General features: G+C 40.0%; 1 protein-coding gene across 5 annotated transcripts in view; it reads right to left on the reverse strand.

The window, feature by feature from the left end:
- ADGRB3 (adhesion G protein-coupled receptor B3) overlaps nucleotides 1-17700 on the reverse strand; it is a 724811-nt gene extending 707111 nt beyond the window's left edge. For 3 of the 5 annotated variants that reach the window (XM_080665754.1, XM_080665753.1, XM_080665751.1), the window contains exons 1-2: nucleotides 16997-17700; nucleotides 13571-14342 (exon numbers count right to left, since the gene is read on the reverse strand). In XM_080665754.1, the coding sequence (XP_080521880.1) occupies nucleotides 13571-14327 (757 nt within the window). In that variant the 5' untranslated portion in view covers nucleotides 14328-14342; nucleotides 16997-17700. Of the gene's footprint in view, nucleotides 1-13570; nucleotides 14343-15433; nucleotides 15601-16996 lie in introns of all 5 variants that reach the window. The other 2 variants (XM_080665752.1, XM_080665755.1) reach the window with 2 other exon arrangements.
- Between the last annotated feature and the right edge of the window lie 6494 nt (nucleotides 17701-24194).

Genomic DNA, 24194 nt, shown 5'->3' on the forward strand with positions numbered 1-24194 from the left:
CTGTGTAAATTATTGCAACATTGAATCTGTAGATCACTACATATAAGTCAGAGCCTGAATGCCTGGAAAAGAAAGGAACAAAAGAGGGAGGGAAGGAAGGAAGGAAGGAGGAGGAAAGGGCAGAGAAGGGCAAGTTTATACCTTTCATCAAGAACTACCATGCCAAAATGAAAATTTTCCACTTAGCTCCGTGACAACCATGACTCAACAAAAGACCACAAAAACCTGTAGGTAACTTTGAAAATACTGAAAAATCTAGGAAACTCTTTGAATAAATGTTGAAAGAATGGCTTCTTGTAATATAAATATACAGTTGTGGTAGTCATTTTAGTATTAACTACTTTTAATTAGGCCAAACCAATAACATATTAATACATAATATCTAAAATGAGTTACAGAGAGTTGTTTGTAATAAGTTCAAAAGCAGCTGCCCCAGGGTACATTGTGGAATATGCGAGTGAGTTCCTCTCCACAAAGATCATAAACTGAAATGGCCATCACATCATTAGAGTCAAATGGCAGAACACAATTACCTATGTGCCTTTTTAGCACCTTTTAGCACCATCAGTCAACACAACTACTCCCCAATCCTCCCCAATCTGACATTATATCACCTAGAATTAGCGAGGCTAGTGACAAAACAAACCCTAAATGCCCAGTGTCTCAAAACAGAAAAGTTCCTCCTTGCTCATGCTTTGGGACCATCACTGATTGGTAGGAGTGTAGGGCAGAGATCCCCCCTAGTCATTCAGGGACTCAGGCTGAAAGAGAGTCCCTCTTCTCTGAAAGTACAGTTCTCTGTCTCCTGCATTCCTCCTCCAGCAACCCTAAGAGTCCCATCTCTGGTCTAAACACAGCATGACTTCATTACACTAAGGTCTCTGCAAAGCAAAGGCAGAGACACCAATGCCTAGCAGGAGATAGCAAATGTCTACCAGGCTGGATGAGATGTGACAGAGAATGTGTATAAGTCACTGCCCGGAAGCATCAAAGATGCCTGAGACACATGATGGTATACCTGAGGGGTTGCATAAAGGGTGGGTGTTGGCTGCTGGCACTTACTGTGTTGGACCGGGAGGAGGAGGTTAGGGAGAAAAATTGAGGATAGACATATGTGGACCATAGGATCCTGGACAAATTATGAACTGTGTTCCAAGTAAAACGCAGTAAAAACAATAAGATAGTTCTTATACATTCTCCGTGATCATAACATTGAAAATATTCTTTTCTCAGTAGAAGAAAGTTGCTAACATTAATGTATCGTATGTGGCTTCACTGGAGGTTCTAGGATTTACAGTTCTGCAGTGTCTTTTCAAGGAGAGTGGCCTCGGGATGAGCACAGAAGGAAGGAGAACTGATTAAGCTGAGCCCTGGGCCTCCCACCCACTACAGCCAAAGCTGCTCTGTTTTCTAAAATCTCTTTGTATGTATTTTTTAATTTTTTTAAATCTCTATTGTTGAAAGTATTACATGTGTCCCCTTTTTTTTTCCTCCATTGACCCCTTCTTAGCCCTTCCTTGCCCCTGTCCCAGGCCATCACCATCCTAGCATCTGTATCCATGGGCCATGCATATATGCATACAAGTTCTTTGGTTGATCACTTCCCACCCACCTACCCACCCCACCTTCCCTCTGAGAATGTACAGTTTTTTACATATTAGCTTTTATTAGGAAAAAAGCTTCCACTGCTAAGGTGATATAATAGTTGTATTATTTCACATCCTACATGTACTGATTTCTGTCCCCTTAATCAGTTCTTACTACTTAGTGGATTAAGTTCTATTCTGCTTCCAAACTCTCCTTGTTCTATTTCTGTGGTTTCTGTGGTCTCAGGATGCAGAGGCCAGAAGCAAGCTGAGGTAATATTTATTAGGGGTAAAACTCAGTTATGCCCTTCGGAATCAATCGAACACAAAAACATGGTTATCAGAAAATTCCAGGGAAACCACTACACAAGAGGAAGCCATACATTGTAAAGAAAACAAATTTTTCACATATGTTCTGTGCTGTGCCAATAGAACAATGGTGCTCGACAGCATTTACTTCATCATATTTAAAAGTAAAATCTATTGGATAATAAAAAGGCCATTGTACATGGGAAATTTCTTAGGTACTACTTAAAAAATAGACACGGTTTGCCCTCTACATTCTAAAACCAAGGCCAGCCAAAGAGAGCTGACCACAAGCTGACATATCGGTAAAGGAAGCTGACCTCTCTGGGAAGCCAAAATAAACAAAAATTTCTCAGTCTACATTGCAGAAGCAGATCTTTGACAGTCTGCCAGATTTATGTGGAAAAATTACGTAAACATATTTCTGTCTTCCTAAGGTGCCCTCTTTTCCACATTACAATTATTACGAGTAGCTGATATAAGAACTATTTCAAAAGGCATCCAGTATACATTAAATATTTGTTGTTATTGCCTATTCAGAACAACTATAAACTGTTTCAACAGAAGTTTAGAAAAAAGGCAGTTTAACCTTTTTTTTTTGAAATTACATCTTTTTCCTCTTTGATGTAAATGAAAAATAGACTAACACATAGAAAAAAACTGTAATTTTCTGTATGAAAATATAAGGTCAAACTTAGCTGCCTAAATTTCTTTTTGAGAATGAAATAAAGAAGGAAAAAATAAAAAGGTTTGTGTGTGTTTTGTTTTTCTTTGTTTTGAAAGAGACAGTGAAATCAAAATGCAAAATGAAATCAAATTAGCAACTGAAATTTGGTTTTAATTTCATATTTCTATTATCTTGATATAAAATTAGAGCTAAGTCTTAATATGTCAGAATTCTTTTATATTTTATATGGAAGTCTTAATGTTATTTGTGTTTAATTATCAACTCACAAAACTTTCTTTGACTCTCCAGGCCAGTTCAAATGTTCTGGAGTCACATCAACATTGATCTATACTAGTATATATATGTATACATATTACATAATCTAAAAACAAGCTAAGCAATCAACAAACCAACAGGTAAATATAGAAATCACTTAAAAACCCTAAATTTAATGGAGTTATGAAGATGAACACATATTGAGTTCAGATTAAGTGTAAAAAATACCATTTCAGCTGAGCTTAAATGGCCAACTTATTTTCATTTTCCATATTTCAATTCCTTAAATTATTATTATTATTATTATTATTATTATTTCTCTGTTTACTTGGCATGCTCTATATACTAATCAGCAAGGGGGCTAATTATTATATAAGACCTTTTAGTACTTTAAAGGAAGGATGAAAACTTTAAAATGTTGGTTTTGAACCTTCTGGCAAGTAATCAGAAATCCCCCCACCACCAAAATTATACACTTCTGTGTTAGTCAGGGTCCCAGTAAGAAACTGACAATGTCCTCAATTACAGTAATTTGAGAAGCAAGTAAGGCATGGATATGCTCAGAGAAACCAAAGAAAGAAAATACAGTTTCTGGGGTGAGAAACATTGGGGATCCATTACTACCCATAGGTCCAAAGGGGTGGGAGAGAATGGCTGCCAGAGCTCAGTCTGCAGATTCATGTGGAAATCCTATATAATAAAAGCATAGTATGCAAATTATTCCCACGACTGGGAGTTTGTCCAGGAGTTTGACCAGGGGGCGGGGCCAACCGGGAGAAGGGAGGGAGGCCCTGTCTGGCAACCGGCAGCCACTAGGGACCCTACCAGTGCACAAATTTCATGCACTGGGCCTCTAGTTTTATATAAACAGATTTTTGTCTTCCTAAGTTGCCCTCTTTTCCACATTACAATAATTATGAGTAGCTAAGGACAGAAGCTGTGACTAAATAGAAGGGACCCTGACCTTACTCTTCTCTCATCCTCAAAAGTACTTCTCAATGTTCCATAACTAAAAAATGTTATCTCTCTAAAACACAGATTTCACTAGAAATTCACAATGAAATGAAAATCCAAGATAGATCTTTCTAAATCATCTTAGTAAATCTAGACAGACTCTGAGTTTGAAACCTATTGCTCTTAAATTTAATGAGCTTAGACTGAAAATCAATAGTGTTTTTTGAGATGTACATCACATTTGTTTAAATAATATATACCAAACAGAACAAAAATAGAATCTAAAATTTAATTTGTAGAGCTTAGTCTGTATTAAATAGTACAGCAAAGTATACTCTGATTATTGTCCTGGCTGGACACCACCTAATTTTTTTAAATGATTGCATCTATCAAATATTAGATCTAAATGACTGAGTCTCTTTTACATTATAGAGATGGTATTAAATATAAATTCCAATATTACTTATGTTCAGCTTAAATAATGTCCCCATCATATGTTTGCTGATTGCGATTCCATCAATGAGGTAAGTATTGGACTGATATTGATATAGTCCCTTATAAATTGGGAATTTGTGATTCAGATTTTAGTGCTTCAGAAACAAACAACAACAACAAAAACCACACACACACACCATAAACCCACGACTCTGAATTCTTCAGTTTTTCATTTGAACCAATTTGTATTAAAATTATTAGAGAAAGGAAAACCACAGTCTTTAGGGGATTCTATGTAATTGGCACTTTTTAATGGAGCAACTACTACAAGTCTCACAGTTATTGCCTAAATAAAACAATATATGCAGCAGAGCTTTGCAAACTGGAAAGCAGTTCCTCAATGTTAGGTTTTATGTATTCTTTTAATTTATAAAATGTTTATTAAAATAATTTACTTTTTAGGAGAGATATGTAGATGGAGCTACTCTTAAAAAATGTGCTTATTGGAGCCTTAACCGGTTTGGCTCAGTGGATAGAGTGTCAGCCTGTGGACTGAAGGGTCCCTGGCTCGATTCCAGTCAAGGGCATGTACCTTGGTTGCAGGCACATCCCCAGGAGGAAGCTGATCGATGTTTCTCTCTCATCGATGTTTCTAACTCTCTATCCCTCTCCCTTCCTCTCTGTAAAAATCAATAAAATATATTTTTTAAAAATGTGCTTATTGGAGAATAAATTATTACTGTTTAGATATTCAAGTGTAGAAATTGTTTTGTTTTGTTTTGTTTTATTTAATCCTGAGCTGAGGATATTTTTCCATTAATTTTTAGGGAGAGTAGGAGAGGGAAAGACAGAGAGAAGTATCGATGTGAGAGAAGCACATCCATTGACTGCCTCCTGCAGGAGCCCCAACCATGGCCCAGGTTGGGGAGGAGCCTGCAATCAAAGTACGTGTCCTTGACCAGAATTGAATCCGGGACCCTTTGGTCCACGGACCAACGCTCTATCCACTGAGCCAAACCGATTAGGGCTAGAAATTGTGTTTTGGTTTTTTTTATTATCAAATTTTACATATTTTCTTAAAAAGGAGGAACACCAGTAGAAATATCATGAAATAACACTGTAATATACTCACCAGAATGAATATTTATATTTATATTTATATTCATACTAGGTGAGTGTTCATACTAGGTATTATATTTCTGAGAATAAATATTTCTGTGACATTTACCACTTTACCATATTTATTTCTAGAAAATAATTTCACCAAGGTAATGTTCTCTGGTTGACTTCATAACTGTTTTAATGCTGTTTTATGTCTAATTGCTTTTAATTTGTATTCTAAATATCATAATTTGATATATCAGTTTTCCATGCACATACTTGCTGTTTTCCAAAATAAATCCCAATACCCAAATAAACTTGTTATTTACAAGATATAATTTGAGAATATAATGTCTAGAATTAGGTTAGCAGGTAAATTATTTCATTTAACATGATAGAAACCAAAGAGTAACCATTTGACCTTTAATAGCATGTTCCAAGCATAATGAATATGTGATAGAGGATTGGTTATGAGAAAAATGCACATCAGCAAACATGTCAGATTTCCAAAAGGAATGCCTGTTCACTCAATTAATTTTGAGAGAAACCGATCCATGCTAATGTATTTTACTATGCATTTGTTACTTAGCGCACCTTCTGTGCAAACTAGAAATATATTAATTACTTTAGCAGATATGTAGCTAGATCATTCTCTGCAAGTGAACAAAATTCTAAATGACCGTTGAAAGATCATTGAACACAGAGCATTTGGCATTTTATGAAGTCTTATAGATAGCACTTTGTAATTTGGTTTTTAAAAATATAAGAATCAGTCCGGAGATGGAAGACGCTGACGACGCCTTGCCCTACTAGCGTCAGCAGCTGTGCGTCGCGGCAGGTTGCCCAGGACCAAACCAGAGAGGGTCGGACCTGCATTACCACCATTTGTCCACCATCCAGAACTGAAATACCATGCTGACATGTACACATAAGGTACTGTTTGACATTGAAATTGGGACTCAAAAGAACTGTTGGCCCAGAAAGAAACTCACTACAGACTGATTCATTTACCTCTCAGCATAACCATTATTGCTTGTCTCATTTCCGGTTCTTATAAGTGTATTTCTAGTATCACATGATCTCACTCATCTAGGGGAAATAATGAACAACATAAACTGATCAACAAAAACAGACCCGGAGACAGGGAAGCATTGATCAGACTGTCAAACCTCAGAGGGAAGGTAGGGGAGGGTGGGGGTAAAGGGGAGAGATCAACCAAAGGACTTGTATGCATGCATATAAGCCTAACCAGTTGTCATGGACAACAGGGGGTGGGGGCATGCATGGGGAGGGATTTGGGATGGGAATGGGGGGATGAGGACAAATATGTGATACCTTAATCAATAAAGAAATTAATAAAATATATATAAGAATCTTCAAATAGTGCTAACAAAAAATATTTTTTGTTTACTTTTAAATATCTGAATATGTAAGGCTTTAGGGGACTCTAGGGGCTCACTAGTCAGTAATAACTGATCACAAGTCTGTATGTTTCTTCAAATGCTTTAATATAGATGAGCATTTAAAGAATAATTCCTTTTAAAAACAGATATCAAAACATGGTTTAATTTTTCATAGTGCAGCAAAGAGTGAAATACTTGGAAACTTTGATTTAAATGGCTTTGCAGGCTCTCAGCAATGATATCTAAAGGACAGCGTCCCAGGCCTAGAATGACTCACACACCACTAGCTTGATCTATTTGATGTATTAGTCATGCCTCCATCAACACAAACGTACTGAAATGCTATGTTTTCTTCACCTAATACAAAACAGATATACATTCAAATGCTTAATGATCCTTTGTTAAATGCCCCTAAATTTTCCTAAACAAGTTCAAATAATTCAATGACAATCTACTTCATTAGTTATTATCAATTCTCTATCATTTATAGTCAGAAGGCAAAAAAAAAAAAAGGTTTCAAAAACTAAATTGAGAGCCTACTATAACTTGGACTAAGTGTTTTACATGTGTAATCTCATTTAATACAATCTATTACAGTAGATTGATGATGAGTCAAGCTCAGTCACGCTCAGTCAACTTGTCAAAGATACTACAAGGTGGCTGAGTCACTTTGGGGACCCAAGTATATCATACACCCAAACAGATCTTTCATTTCAATGAAGTGACACATTTAGAAAAACTACATACCTCTCTGATTTTTATTACTTAATTGAATTGGGAAACATTTCCTCAGGGCTGACAGGAAGTAAGATATTCCAAGCCATTAATTTTATTGTTTTTATAAATACATGATGTCATTTCCTGTTCTCTCCTGAACCCTGAGAAATAAGCATTACTAACCTAGTATGAGTGGGGAAAAGTAATATTACAAAATAACACAGTTATGATGTGGAAGAGCAGATTCAAACTCTGCTCTCTTTGGTTAGGATCTTAAAACTCAGCACATGACATTTTGAAAAAAGTAATAAAAGTTTATTTTTGAATAAAGATTGATTTCAGATCCAACGGCCAGATGATTATTAGAGGTAATACATACCAGACTTATTCTAAAAAATACTATCCTATCTAATAAAGAGGGAATATGCTAATTGACTGACACGCCCTCACAAAGATGGCAGTGCCCAGTCCCCTCAACCACACCTCATCCAGCCAGAGTCCCCCAGTCCCCTCAGCCCCACCTCATCAAGCCTCAGTCCCCCAGTCCCCTCAGCCCCACCTCATCAAGCCTCAGTCCCCCAGCCCCTCAGCCCTGCCTCACCCAGACCTCGCAGCATCCAGCCTCATCCAGCCTCAGTCCCCCAGTTCCCTCAGTCCCACCTCATCCAGCCTGAGTCCCCCAGTCCTCTCATCCCAGCAGGGGAAAGCCATTGGGGGTGATCGGGATGGCAGGGGAGGGCAGTTGGAGGTAATCAGACCGGCAGGGGAGGGCAGTTGGGGGCGATCATGCCGGCAGGGGAGCAGATAGGCGTCAATCAGGCTGGCAGGGGAGCGGTTAGGGGGCTATCAGGCTAGCAGGCAGAATGGTTAAGGGCAATCAGGCAGGCAGGCAGGTGAGTGGTTAGGAGCCAGCAGTTCCAGATTGTGAGAGGGATGTCCGAATGCTGGTTTAGGCCCGATTGGCATTTGGACATCCCCGGAGGGGTCTCAGATTGGAGAGGGTGCAGGCTGGGCTGAGGGACACCACCCCCACATGCACAAATTTCGTGCACCAGGCCTCTAGTCTTTTGTAAAAGTATTCAATTAATAATAGAATTGGTCCTACTAAGAAATGAACTAACTAAAGCAATGCATGAAGTTTGATATGAAGTAAAGTAAAATCCCCATCTCAATTTTGGAAGAAACTAACCTGCAGTACATTTATCTATGGCTATCATAAAATCCATTGAAACATACATATTGGTACACATGTGCATGCATGGCCCACATACATACATACACCAATTTTCATGTTAATATTTTAATTTAGCATCTACAAAAATATGTTGCCATGTAATGGAGTTTTGTTTCATAAATAATACATATATGAGCTGCTTCCTAAATTGACAAAATTCTGAAATGGCAGAAGTAAAATTATGGCATTACTTGCCCAGGCCTACGATTTTCATATGTCTATAGGTCATAACCATGAGTGAACAGCAAAAGCACTGAGCATGACATACAGATACTTTTTTCCTCCTTCTTTATATATATTTGACTTCAAACTGTGAAAGAGAGGATTTGAGAAATGTCATATTACTATATAGAAGTAATACCAGAGCCAGAAGAGAGAAATGAAGACAGATAGAAATTGGCAAATTTTCTTACCACATTTTTTGTAGACAGCATGTATACAAAGTTATATTTGTCATTAATCTCTTAAAATAAATATATATGAAATGAAGACTATTTCTCACTAGCTCCATTCTTTTCATCCATTTTAAATGTTATTAAATAATACTTTGTGATCAAGAGATGGTGTAAATAATACATTAATGGAATTGGGAATGAGACAAATGGCAGCCATCTTCCCCTAAAAATAGAAAGTAAAAGATGGATGATTTCCCAGTATTATGTATTTTTATTCTTTTAATTGTAATCAATTTAGGTTATTTTTCCTACTGAGATCTTTGCTTTGTTCACTTAATATTAATTTCAGCCAATATTTACTGAAGCTCTGTTAAGACTGTACTAGACAATTCGAAGACCCAGTCTTTATACTTGAAGAATTCCTAAGTTAGTTGAAAGAGATGAAAATATAAATGAAAAATATACTGCAATATGATAAATGCTACAACAATAGTACAGTATGTGCAAAGGGCTAAGGGATCCAGCTAAGGGGCAGGGCAAACTGTCAGGCTCTGTTTTTTCAAGGAGCAACAGACTCGGTATAATATTCCACATTCTGATGAAGAGTGTGGGACCATGAGAAAGATGCAAAAGTGGCTAAAACAGTAATGAGGGCAAAAAGAGCAAAAGTAGAAAAAAACAGGATATAGACATACAGATTGCTCTAGATGACAAAGATGTGCCTAATACTGCAAAAACATACACAAACATGGGCTAGATATTATGCAGGCACATAGTGAGACTTCTCTTGGGTGGTAGAATGTCAAGGATTAGCAGAAGCAGAGTGAAAAAAACAAATGAGTGTGTGTGTTCAGATTTCCTGGAATCTATACAGGGATCCCAATTTCCATTCACATAAGTAGCACCATTGATGTAAGTAGAAAACAAAGGTTCCATTAAGGCTTATTATGTGATTTAAATACCCTGGCGTAGAATTTTTCTGCCAAAACTGTTTTAATTACTTCAAGGAAAAAAGTAAGAAATAAGATCTTATATCACCTTTTATATTTTAGCTATATAGTCCGGAATCCTCTTTGGCAAAAGAGTCCTAGGAAACATAGTAAAGACCTTGTGAATAAATACCAACCTATCCCCAAGCTTCCATCTGAAAACAGATAAACAGCATTGAGTTTCCTTTTTAAAAAAGAAAATTATACATGCTACATATATACAGTTTCTTTAAATAACTTCATGAAATAAGATATCATTAATTTTAAAAAGCTTCATTTAGCTGATGTACTTGGTTTTCAAAATTTCACTTAAAAATTGGGGAATGACAACTAAGTTTCCCTAATCATATGCCACCCTCGACTATTTCAAATGTGATCTTAAAAAAAAGAAGCTATTTAAATGCACTAAAATGTAACATTTAATGAAGCATCAGTCCAATAATGTTCCTTTATAACATATTACAGACAACATTTGCAATTGTTGGTGTTATCACTATAAACGGTGATAGTTTTTTTCTTGTTGTTTTCTGGCTATGAAATTCTTCAGTACATGAACGTGTTATTAACTAACATTTTAGCAAAAATACTATCTCAAAATTAACATTTCATTTCTGGGAGGCCACAGTTTTCTCAAATACTAAATATGATTTTGTAAATCCAATAGATACATTCAAAATATTTGGTATACCTTTGCCGTCACCATCAGCATCACACAAAACCATTTGGAATTGGATCTACTGTGTATAAGACTCTTCCTTCAAATTTGTGCCACTTCTATGATGTAATAAATGTGGAAAATATTTCTATTCAAGGCTTTCTGAGTCAGTACATAATCCGGTGAATAAAATGGGAATTGTAAACTGTGGAAAATTATCTTGTACTAATTCCTGTGATATCATACAGGACATTTTGATTACTTTTCCATAGAAAATAGAAAGCATAAAGTAATATAAAATTTTTAAACCTCATTTTAAAACTTAGGTTTACATGTTATCATGTAAAGGCATTTTGCAATAGTATTAGATATGAGAAGCACAACTAAATGTAATTATTAACATCAAGCCATGTGAATATCATTGTGATCGTTTATTTGAAATATTATTAAATAATTATTTCATAAGATTTTATATAACATTTATATCAAATATTTAAGATGTAAAATACTTTGTCTAAATTCTACTAAATTAAGAATTTGCAGATTTTCACATGTCTTTCCTACAATGGGGCAGAGCCAGAAACGTCTTCTTTGAATGAGGTAAGGAGTGCTGTATACGTTTTATAAGAATTACTTACAAACGCATCAGCTACAATTATGTCATCAGGAATTACATATCCTTACCTTTCTGACTCAAAACACCTAAACAATTAAAGAGCACAAATTTAGAATATAGGCTGTGCAATTATACTGATCTAGCATATATTCTTCCCCTATTAGATGAACTTTCCCTACTTCTGTCCTATCAACATGTTAACAATTTTAATAGAATCACTTATGTGTCTACTCCTTTTTCATTTGCCAGCTAATTAGCCAAAAGTTATATACATTCTCCCACATGATTTCTACATCTAAGGTCTAAAATCACTCCGTTTTAGTCATTTACAAAACAAATGTCTACCCTGTCCAACTTCTATAAATCCCAGCACTCTCTTAACCCAGATCTCATGATCATGACCAGCAAAAACATTGAGAACCATGCTTCATGCGCACACAATAACTTTGTTCAAGTCACTTGCTACCATTCTCAAAAAAGGGGCTGGAAAACTGGATTCACTTTCTACTGCCATCAGCTGCAAGTTTGATGGTAGAATTTCATTCACTAAAGAAACACATTTTTATTCAAACAATAATAAAACAAATAAATAAAAACTAGTTTCTGGGGTTAATTGTCTTATTAGCCAGCCTGTAACATCACATTTTCTGTGTGTACTGTAGCTTCTTATTCTAGGGGACACTAATTAGTTTTAAATGGTGTTAAATACCATCCCTGCAGTTGCAAGTGCTTCTTGGGGATTTTTACTGGAGAAAAGAACTCCTGTAATTTAAAACCACTTTGTTTTCCTCAGTCACAGCTGTTAGTGAAACACTGACCTGTAGAAATCTTAAAGGCTTTTCACCCGCTCCCACTGCCATTCGTCTGCATTTATCTTCTAACATCTTTCCCCCCTTGTACCACTGCTCTCCCATAATTCCCATCCCCCACACTGCTCTCCGCAGAGAAAACGCAGTTAGCTAGTTAAACCCTTCTCTCTTCCCCTCTCCCCTTACAAAGCCTTGGCTACCCTTAAATAAAATTCTCCAACAACGTGTCAATTTTATATTGGCCACAAAGACAACTTCTGTTGGGGGAGGGTAAGGAAAGAGGGACTGGAGCTTGGCTGTCCCTTGCCACAGACAGGGATCTTTGTGGAGATCAGAAAACATTTCCTGCATAAGCAATCAACACACTCTCTTTTTGCAGGGCTGGGGAGCAAGAACGAATCTGTATCAGCCGTGTCCCCGAACAAATGGAACACATCCATTCACCATGCAAACAGGAAACTAATTTTCTCAAAATATGTCCCTTTCTTGCATTATTAAACATAATCCACAATCTCAAATCCTCTGGTCGCTCCCCCACCGGGGATTGGGTGAAAGCTATAAATCACTCGTGTACTTTCTTCTTCCTCCGCATTTCCGTTGCACTGTTTTACCCATCTAGCTAGCTCATCTCAGAGGAGCTCCCTTTCTCCTCTTTTGTATCAACAGGGGACCAAGAAGAGCAAAAATCACGCAGCGGGGATAACAGGTCTTAGAGGGTCTGCCTGTGTTTTAATTCCGCCCTTCTCCCCCGCCCGCACGCCGCTTCACAGCCTGGGGACCCCAGCGTTGTCTCTTCCATTGGGGTTCTCTTGACCCCTAAAAGACCCAGCACAAGCAGGATCCATTGTGCGAAGCATCTGAACGTCGCGGACCTGTAGGGTGGAGGAGTGCCCTTATCACATGTACCAACTTGCTACTGACTTTGTATCACCTTTTAGTCCTGAGCCCCAAGGCTGGGAAGGGGGGGTGGATAAGAAGAGGGCTAAAGAGAGGAAGTGAAGGGACTTCGTCAGGGATGAAAGGGAGAAGGGAGAAAACCGGCTACCAATCCATTTTACAGGTGTCATGTGTGAGTCTGGGTGTGTAGGTTTCCCCAAGGGGCTCACCAATCTCATGCGCAAGTTGTCTCCCGCGTTTTTCCATCCTTTCTCATGAATATGCCACCCGCACTTCTGGGGCATGTGGCTGAGATCTATCCCATCCTCGAGGCTGAGATCTATCACATCCTCACCGCCTCGTCTCTTAAAATCCTGAAACCTAAGACTAGCCTAAGAGACCTTTATCAGTAAAGATCACAAATCAAATGAATCCAAAGATGACAGTGTTGAAGGAGCAACACTTGGGCCCACGTGTTGAACAGCGCGTTTTAACGCCATCCCCTGATGCCCCTCTCCCTCCCTCCATCTCCCCCTCTTCCGGACACTTACCTTCTTTGGGCGGTCGCTTGGCCTCTCTGGTAAGATTGCAGACCTGGGTGGTTTGCAGCTCTTGGGTCAGGCAGCCCTCGGTCTGCTCATTCAGGGGTAACACCACGTTATTTAATAAAACCAGCGACTGGTCGTCGATCCCCCACTCTCCCAGATGCTGAGGGCAGGTGCATTTTGTATACATGATCCCACATGCTTCTGTTCTCCCATTTTCTGATTTTAAGCAGCTCTCCAACCAAGTGCATAATACATGGCAACCAAACTGGCTTGGGCTCACCTTGTTCAATACCAAAAACTCAAAAAAAGATTTCTGGTCTTCTTCCCCTTTTTTCTGTAATCCTGGGAAGTCGGTTGGAAATACCCGGCGAATTTGAATAAAATTTTTATCATATTGTAGAAAAACGAAAGCATTCTTGGAATCGCAGAGTTGCATTATAGACTGATTCTTTCTTAAGAGATCCTTTATTTTTTCATGAGAAAAATGATCAAACTGATAAGCCAGGAGGGAAAAGTTAGAGCAGCTAAGGTCCTTTTTGGAAAATTTCAGGTAAATGCTATATTTGGTTGGATCTGGATTTTCCAGTGTCCAAGTGCAGTTTGTAAAGTTTTTGGGAAACATTTCACTTACAGAATACGATCCATAAATGACTCCCTTCACCAAAGTTGAACACCAGAAGTCTTGGGCAGCATTAAATCCAAACATAACCAGGAGATAGGTGGAAAATATATAAATCAGCAGGTTACGAACAGCCTTCATCCTATGTCATTTGGCCTGTAAAAATGGCAATGAAAGTAAAATGCAAGTAGGAGTCTACATGCATTGAAAAAAGAAACTCCTCCAATATTACAGCCAGCTGTTTTCAAGATTTCAGTTAAAAAAGAAAAAGAAGAAAAGAAAAACCCTTTTTAAAAGAAGGACAGGTAATTTTTATTTTATAAAGCCAGGAAATTATCTGTTGCTGTGTGAACAGCGCCCTCAAGTGGTCATTCACAATGGCCAAAATCTCTACATTCAATTTAAAAATACTTAATAGATTAATAGGAATATCCTAATTTATCTACCAGGATTTACTCCAAATGCATTATAAGTCTATTGAAAAAAAGAGGAAAACATGACTTTTAAATAGTTTATCCTAAATGTTAATTTTTTAAAATATTTTTAAGCAACCTATAAACCTTTTCTCTCCCTCAGCCTTCTGCCTGCAGTAAACATCATCATACAAAATCTAATCTGATAATCTGGGAACAGCTGTCATCACATTTCTTTTCTCTTAAATGTTAAAGTAATTATGGTAAATGAGAGCCACGATTTTAAAAGCACAAATGATAATTTGTTGGATATTCTCCTAAATGTCCCTACATGTCTTTGCAGGGGCCACGGTGGGAAACGATGAGAAATTCCTGTGCAAAAAACATTGGCATCCATGTGGATTAACAGAATTTTGAAAACATCATCTGAGAAAGGGCATAGGTGGCTACATACACAGGGCAGACTTGTTTGACATCACCACTGAGAACCAGAATTTAAAGCAGTCATTTCAATGTGACATGCCCTCTCGGGATACATAAAGTGGATCACTGTATTAGTATCTGGATGGAAAGGTGATGTCAGTGAAAAAAAATCCCAGAAACACACTAATTGAGCTGGCTTCAGTATTTTAATTTGTTTTTTAAATTCAGGCTATTTTATCTATGGTTATCTACAGTAATTTAAGATTTACACATGGTAGATAAGAGACAGAATTTTCTTTCTTACAGATTTCAATTACAGAATTGCTCCCTTTCCAATAACAGCTCCAGAGCTCCTCTTCCTTTTTAAAAAAATTGATCTTGCATAATAGAGTAATCCTTGGTTATATTTACCTCTGTAAGTTGTTATCCAAAAATAACTTGGATTTTTTTCAGCTTTAACCTTTAAGAAGTTATTTCTTAGATTAAATGACACTGCTTTTTTTGTTTAGCCTTTGAGCTGAGAAAAGTGATGCCAAGTTAATTTAAAAAGTCTTTAGGCTGCAGTCTCTTCCACTATTCTGTAAACAGAGACAGACATACAGAGATATAGTTAAGAGTTTTCATGTCTTTGCCTGTCCTCTCTGAACCAAAGGATAAAACCTTCTTCCTTTCCATTGCATAACACACACTGACACATGCACACAAAATCCAGTGACCAAAGTCCCTGAAGAAAGATCTGCATTGTCCAGATCATAATTCAAATTCTATGTCTTGATATGGGCATAAACAGCCTCAACTTTAAATCTCTATATAGCAGCAGTTTTAAAATAACGTCAGAACTGCTGGGACTATCAAAACAGTGTTCTCTGTTTCAAGCATACAGCTCAATGAATAATGTATTTTTCTTCTTGAGAAAATAAAGCCAATGTGCATTTAAAGGTTTAAAAAAAATAGGGAAAGTTGTAGGACATTCTGGAAATAATTTCCTCCTTTTTTGCTGTAGCACTTTGCAGGCAATGCAGGTCTGCGCAGTGTTCTTCAGGATAGAGTGTAGGCGTTGAGAGCCAATGTGACAATAAGTGTCTAAATTAGGAATTCCATCCATGAAAGGGGGCTTCATTTTATCATCAGTAACTCAAAAAGAGGTCGTATTTTTTTTCCCTAATGAAATCCAGTACTTTTGCTTCCATTTATTTGGCAATGCATGTCTGCAGTGCTGTGCTCATCAAGGATTAGAAAGAGTGAGGAAATAGCTCTGATTTCACTTTCAAGCCTGCTCAAGAGTCCCCTCATAATGCTCTTTTTTTAAAAATAATTAAACGTTGGTTGCGAAGTCTTGTTTGATTCTAGATAATAAAAAATGAATAACTGTATTCTGCTGCCCCCCCCCAACCCCTGACTGCAGAGCCAGTTCAAACAATTGTATTTCCCTCTTCTAAAAATGAAAGACTGGGATGGAGGATGCCTAAGGGCTGGCCACCGAGGTCTCAAGGATGTTATTTATTTATTTATTTATTTATTTCCTACTGAGAAGCAAACCGGCGTTTAGTTTAGCTATTCTCAAAACTGATTTTCTGGGTGACACTTTAGTTTAGTCGAACATAGACGGCGCCATCACTCCACTGAAATTTTCCCCTTTCGGAGACCCACTGCTTCCCCTTAACTTCCTTTTTAACCTAAAATTTCTCCTCGTAAAATTACCCCAATCGCACACAACTAATTGTCAGATTTTCTAGGTCTCCCTGCCTATTCCTTCCGACCCAGCTCATCTCTGGAAAACCAGACTTCCCTAACTTTTCAACTGCGGCGTTTAAGTAAATGCAGGCAGTCGGGTTTGCTCACAGCTCGGGTTTGCTCCTCTATCTGCCAGCAACAGCCTTTTCTTTCCTTGCCCTCCCTCCGCAAACATATCCGAAAGCTCCTCGGTGGAGACCCCTGGCAGAGGGAAGGTGACCCCGGGACCCCCTTCCTTACCTTCCACTCCGAAAGCGCAGGGAGGCTCTTGCTCTAAGACACCAGCACCGGCACGCGTCCCAGCAACACTGACGGAGAGACTCCCCTTCGGTCCCAGTCACCGTTGCCCATTTTCCCCAGCTCAGCTTCAAAAATCAGGATTTATATATTTTTTTGAATGCACACATATGAGAAGCAAAAGATGGGGGAGAAAATCAGTAAGGGGACGGGTGGGAGAAAAACGCCTCCAGGACCCTCGAGCCTGACGCCGTATCCAACCGAGGGCCGGGGGCGGAGGGTGACCCCCGAAGAGAGACTCTTAAGAAAACAAACAATTCAAAAATATGCTAGTAGCTTAAGAGCGAGGATTTGTTTTACCAAATCTACACACTCAACAAATCGATAAGCCAAGAAGCAAAGAGAGCGCTGAGACGAGAAGTGACCGGCGGCGGCAGCGGCTGCTAAGGCAGATTTGTTGGGGCGGTGGGCTTATTACTGGATTATTCGTGGTCCGATCGGAAGGCTGACGCTTTTGCCTTTTCCTCTTTCCGCTTGCCTCCCTCCTCCTCCTCCCCCCGCCCCGCAGGTACTGCTGGACCGACGGCGACTAAGGAGAGGGGGTGGAAAAAATCCTTGGCTGGTGATGTCGGAAAGCTGTTTGAATGCCCAGCGAGGACGGAGGCGCAATAGTAAAGCTCTGTCTCGCGTGTGCGCGCCGGCGCGGCGCTCGCTCTCCCGGGGCGCGCGCTAGGGAGGGGGTGCGCGTCCTCGGGGCACGCGCGCGCGCCGGCCTCCCGCGTGCTCGTAGGCGCGCGCGTCCCCGAGCGCCCCGCGCCCGCACCAAGCTGTAAGCCCGGTGGCGGGCCAGAGGCTCCAAGCGCGCAGCGCAGCAGCTGCGCCTTCCGGAGTTGCGCCTCCTGAATGCGCTGGCGGGTGTCTGAGAGAGAAAGGGAGCGGAGCGGCGGGGTGGGAGGGGAGGGGAGGGGAGGGGGAGCGGCGGGGTGGGAGGGGAGGGGGAGCGGCGGGAGGGGGTCTCAGCGGAGCTTCAGCCAGGGCTTCGGTGCGCTTGCACGTCACGGCTACTCAAAACCAAGCACGTCCCGAAAGCGGTATTTTCTGCGTCTGGGAGGTTTTTGCATCCTCAGTTCCCACCGTTGGGGCTGGCGAGGAACAACTGTAGGAGAAACTCAGTGGGAGGCTAGGCAAAGGGGGTGCTGAAGACGGGGAGGCGACTCTTGAGTGCTGGGAAGTAAATACTGGACTTGATCTTTCTGTTTCACCGCGAACCTGTCTCTGGCGAAGAGCTGTCATTTCAGCACCAGGGTTCAGAGGGGTTCAGAGGAATTGGTCGTCCACAGCGGAGGGGGCACAGCTCAGCTCCGGACCTGCTGTGTGTCTCCGGGTGGAACAATACTAGTTTTTCTCAGCGAGGCTGCAATTAACATCTTATTTGTTCTGGCTAGATACAGGCTTTGTCCGGACCGCGGTGCAGCGACTGAGGTTGGGCATCTTTGCATTGCTTTCTGCATGGCAATGGGATCGTGGTTGTGGGGTTTAAACTTTTGTTTTCTTAATGTATCTAATTCTTTTTCAAGTTTCCCTAGTAACAGGTTTGGGGACAGGGGTGGGAAGAAACAAGGGAAAGGGTGGGAGAGAAGCTACCAGATTCTTGATTTAGCAGGAGAAAAGAGATAAATGTCCACCACTCCCCACCTTTATTTATTTATTTAGCCTCCTGGACAGTTAGTGGGCTGACAAGTATTTGATGATGTAGCTTCAGATACATGCTGCAAAAGGTCATTCACCTACTGATTATGTACGTCTCCACTTATAAATGCACTTGGTGGCTTGCAAAACAAGTACTAAATGGCTCCCGTGATATGGTGGGTGGACCATAATGGGTCATTCACATAAAGTGTTGGAGTCTTCCAAAGGGTGAGTGGCTTGAGCGGCAGGTGAAGTTAAATAAAACAATTTTCCATCTTTTCCTCTCCTTACTTTTTCTGCATTTTTCTTCCTCTAGTTGTTACTCTGCTGGGGCGATTAGATAGCCAAGAACATCATTTTAAAATAGGATTATAGTGAAAACAGGAAAGCGTCAATGATCTTGTATTCACACAAGTGGTCAGAAATATTAAAATTGGCCCTTTACTTTTTAATAAATATTAATAGGGTGATCCTCTTCAAGGCTTTCTTTTCTAGGACAAGTGTTCAGAATAACACCCCATAAAGGAAAACAGTTCATCATTCCCCATCCAGCAGGCTTTAACCATGTTCTAGGAAAATTCCCTGCTGAGAGAGCAGCCTGGGTGGCGTTTTGGTTTTGTGTCATTTTTAGTTCATTACAATATTTTTTTATTCACTTAGGGAGAGTGAAAGGAAAATAAGATTTATGTCCAGGCACAATTCAAAACATTGTGTCTTAAGCAAACACATTTTCTTTTAAAAACAAACATCATTAAGCAATGCAAAAGAGAAACGTTTCATTTATTTCAATTCCCATAGAGATTGTGATTATGATATTTGCAAGACATTTTGGTCAGTTCTGTTATTTTGCCAAGAGCAAAAAATAAAGACATTTAATGACATGTAAAAAAAATGGAGGGAAGGAGGATGTTTTGCATGATTTGTACATAAAAAGGAGAGAAAACCATGTGAGGTTTAGATATACTTTTATTTCACATCTAGTGGTTTCTCACATCATCTTTGAACACTGTGATTTTGATGTTTCTTAGAAAAATCTTAAAGTCATGACACAGTGACATAAGAATTATAGTGGAAAGGGACAGTTTAAAATGCCTTAATCCTAAATGGAAAGGATCACTCACTCCCAGGGTCATTTATATTCATGTAGAATACAGGGCTGGGTCGGAGAGAAAGCCACCCTTAATAAAGCACTTCACCCTTCACACTGTTTCCCATAACCTTCATAAATTTCAGGCTACTGAGCCGGCCTGATGATGATCCTGCTGAGGTATATTTATAGCAGCTGATTTGTGGATGATAAATATGCCAAGCAGAACATGGTCTCCAGTAACCCCAGCCTGGTCTGACTTCCTCAGGTGCTCATAATCAAGAAGCACAATAAGAACCATATATGGAGAATTGGTCTCTGGACCCTGACCGCAGCACAATCCAAAACAAGGAAGAACCACCCTGATTTACGTCTGCACTAGGTTCCACCTGAAAGCACTGCTGACATATTGACCCAACAGCAAAAAAGAGCAACAATGTACACACTGTAGGCTCTCTGTGTCCTTTCCTCATATTGAGCTTGCTCTGCTTTTTATACTTTAATACATTTTAAAATTACCATTTCAAATTAAAATCATCAACCTTCATTGGCCTCTTCACAAGTCCATGTGTGTGTGTGTGTGTGTGTGTGTGTGCGCGCGCAATGCCTATATGTACATAAACACATGCACACATATTGTACATATACACAAAATGTATATCCTACATAATAAAAGGCTATTATGCAAAATGTCCCCTTGACTGGGAGTTCTACGGGGAGTTCAACTGGAGTTTGACCAGGGGGTGGGGCTGGCTTCCCAACCACCCAAGGCCCCACCCCAGCCAGCCCCGCCCCTGATCACCCCCCCATCCTGATAGGGGGCAGGGCCAGCCAGACCCCACCCATGCATGAATTCGTGCACTGGGCCTCTAGCGTGTGTGTGTGTGTGTGTGTGTGTGTGTGTGTATACATGTACAAACACACACATATTTAATACATACTCATGTATTTCAGTTGTTATACAACATATAATTATCTGGGAGAATGGTTTCAGTGCATTTGTTTATATCTTCAATAAAGTATCCTCACCCCAAAATTGCCTGATTAATTGTATAAACTAATTTTTATTTACATTTCCTGGCCACCTTTCAAAAGGGCTAATGAGAAACCAGTGTTCTTGTAGTCTCTTTAATGGGTGGTCCCTCCATGCGTATGTACCCCTGATGTCTTTCTATATGTCCCAATTTTTCTTATAAAGACATCAGTCAGATTGGATTGGTGACCTCATTTTCACTTAAATACCTCTTTAAAGACCCTTATCTGCAAAGACAGTCACATTTTGAAGTACTGGCAGTTAGAGATTTGACATCTGAATTTAGGGGTGTGGGGCAGAATTCAACCCATAACACACCTCAAACACATATATTTCAAATCTAACCAATTATTTCCCTTTTCACTTCCGTCTTTGTTTTCCAAAGTTCCAAAGCTTGTAGTTTTGGTGTCAAATATTTTTTTTTAATTATCCCCAATCAATTATGCTCAAAGCAAAAAAAAAAAAAAAAATGTGTCCTTTAAAAGAAAACATGCTGAAAGCCTTTTTAAAAAAAACCCTGGTTACTTCTCATGGCACATCCAATAAATCCAAACCCTTAATCATGGCCCACAGTGCCCTACATCAGTGGTCAGCAAACTCATTAGTCAAAAGAGCCAAGTATCAACAGTACAATGATTGAAATTTCTTTGAGACGCAAATTTTTTAAACTTAAATTTCTTCTAACGCCATTTCTTCAAAATAGACTTGCCCAGGCCGTGGTATTTTGTGGAAGAGCCACACTCAAGGGGCCAAAGAGCCACAAGTGGCTCGCAAGCCGCAGTTTGCCGACCACTGCCCTACATCATCTGACTCTTATTTCTCTTTCATCCTGAGCCACACTTCTGCTTACTTATGATGCCTAAACTACATTAATCTTTCTGTATCTCAAAGAAATTTTTCCCCTTCCAGCCTTCCTGTATAAGAAGTGAACTTTCCTTCTCTTGCTGTTGGGATAACTTATTGACCTGTCCTTCTCTCATCCCTCAGGCTTCATCTTCAAAATCCTCTCTTCAGAGAAGCTTTTTTATTTTTTAACCACCCAATCTATGGTGTCTCTCCTTATATTTTCTTTCAAGGCACTCATTTATCTGTTTTGTAGTACTTGGGCATTTTTAATTTTTTAATGTTCTTTATCTGTTTTCCTCATCTACACTAATAAAAGAGAAACATACAAATTGACTGTACCTCTGCTATGCACACAAGCCACGCCCCAGCCAATCAGGAGCGAGTATGCAAATTAACCCAACAAAGATGGTGGCAGCCATGGAGCTGGAGAGAGCAGGAGCCTTGGGTTGCCCCCGGCGATGAAGGAAGCCAAGCTTCCTGTTCGCCCTGGCTGGCCCTGGCCTCCGCTCAAGGCTACAAAGTTTCAATTATAGAAGATAAATAAATCCCAGATACCACGGCCTCCGCTTGGGTCGCTGGGGGGCATGGCCAGCCTGCAAAGCACCACAGACTCCTCACCCAGGCTGCCCCATGCCCCAAGGGAACCCCCACCCTGATCTGGGACTCCCTTCAGGGCAAACCAGCTGGACCCCACCCATGCACCAGGCCTCTATCCTATCTAATAAAAGAGTAATATGCAAATTGACCATCACTCAAACACACAAGATGGCTGCCCCCATGTGGTCAAAGATGGCTTCCTCCATGTGGACACAAGATGGCCACCATAAGATGGCCAGCAGGGGAGGGCAGTTGGGAGGGACCAGGCCTGCAGGGGAGGGCAGTTAGGGGTGCCCAGGCCTGCAGGGGAGGGCAGTTAGGGGCAATCAGGTTGGCAGGGGAGTGGTTAGGGGTGATCAGGCTGGAAGGCAGAAGTGGTTAGGAGCAATCAGGAAGGCAGGCAGGCAAGCAGTTGGGAGCCGGCAGTCCTGGATTGTGAGAGGGATGTCCGACTGCCCATTTAGGCCCGATCCTACCAGGCAGTCAGACATCCCTTGAGGGGTCCCAGATTGGAAAGGGTGCAGGCTGGGCTGACAGACACCCCCCCGCCCCGTGCATGAATTTCATGCATCAGGCCTCTAGTTACCCTATAAGCTCCATTGTTATACAGGGTGGGGCAAAAGTAGGTTTACAGTTATGATTATGCAAAAGACATATTTTATTCTTGAATTATTTATTAATTATTATTATATTTTTCCATATGACCAATTGTAAACCTATGTTTACCCCACCCTGTATACTCTTGTCTAACATAGCGAATGGCACATGGTAAGTGCTTAATAGATACTTAGTGAGTGAGTCCATTACAATTGACAACATAATAAATTCCACAGGTTGTAATTGGTTATGCCCATTGAAATAATATCTATTTTAAATATATATAACATATATTTGTATCACAGTTCAGCTAGAATTCTCTTTTCCCTGGACCATGCACTTTGTTTTCCTCATTTGTTTCTCATTTGACATGGTCTCCAGATTCTCCATCTTTAGGGCTACTTTCCATTGACATTATCTCAGTTTTTCACAGTTCATTGATGTTCTAATTTAAAAAATACTTTAGCTTTAAAATGTTCAGTTTATCAGCCGTGGGCAAACTACGGCCCGCGGGCCGGATCCGGCCCATTCGGCTGTTCTATCCAGCCCGTGGAGCCGAAAGAGCGGAGGGTTCTCTTGCTCTCCCCTCCGCTCCTTTACTTTGAATTTATATTAGTTCACACAAACACTCCATCCATGCTTTTGTTCCGGCCCTCCGGTCCAGTTTAAGAACCCATTGTGGCCCTCGAGTCAAAAAGTTTGCCCACCCCTGGGTTAGATACAGTAAATCTATTTGTCTGGTTCAAATTAATAAATGTTTACTGGGCATCTTCTTAGCCAAACTCTGTAGTTATAAGGATGGATATCTCAGAATCTTCCATATGAGGAGAAAAAGGCTTTCAACTCCCTGAAATGAACCTAGAATGGATGTGTTTAACACATCATTAAAAGCACATACTCCAGAAAAGACATGCTGTAAGATGTTTGGGAAACAGAAGTGGCAAGTATTGTCCTTTCACTTGTGATGATTGTCTCTATTGGTAGAGAAAGTTAATACACAGCTAGTCACTGCTTAATTATAAATTGTAAATACGTAAATTTCTCAGAGGCAAAAGCTAGGATGTTATGAGAAGTGTGGATTGTGGGTGGTGGGTGAGGGGGCGTATGATTGGTGTGAGAGATCAGAGAACATTCACCATTTGATCAGAGACCTGAAGGACATTAAGAGATGACGAATCATTCCAGGCAAGGGGAACAGTGTGTGCAGATACTGGGGCAGGAGGGAAGGAACACAGTCTAGAGAAACAAAGTAAAGGTGAGAGGAAAGAACAAAGGTGTCAGTGGCAATTGATGAAGATTAGGATACAATCTGTGTGTCTTTATCCTGATAGCAATATTGACTGAAAGATTGT

This window comes from Plecotus auritus (genome assembly GCF_963455305.1).
Source record: "Plecotus auritus genome assembly, chromosome: 4".
Taxonomy (NCBI): domain Eukaryota; kingdom Metazoa; phylum Chordata; class Mammalia; order Chiroptera; family Vespertilionidae; genus Plecotus; species Plecotus auritus.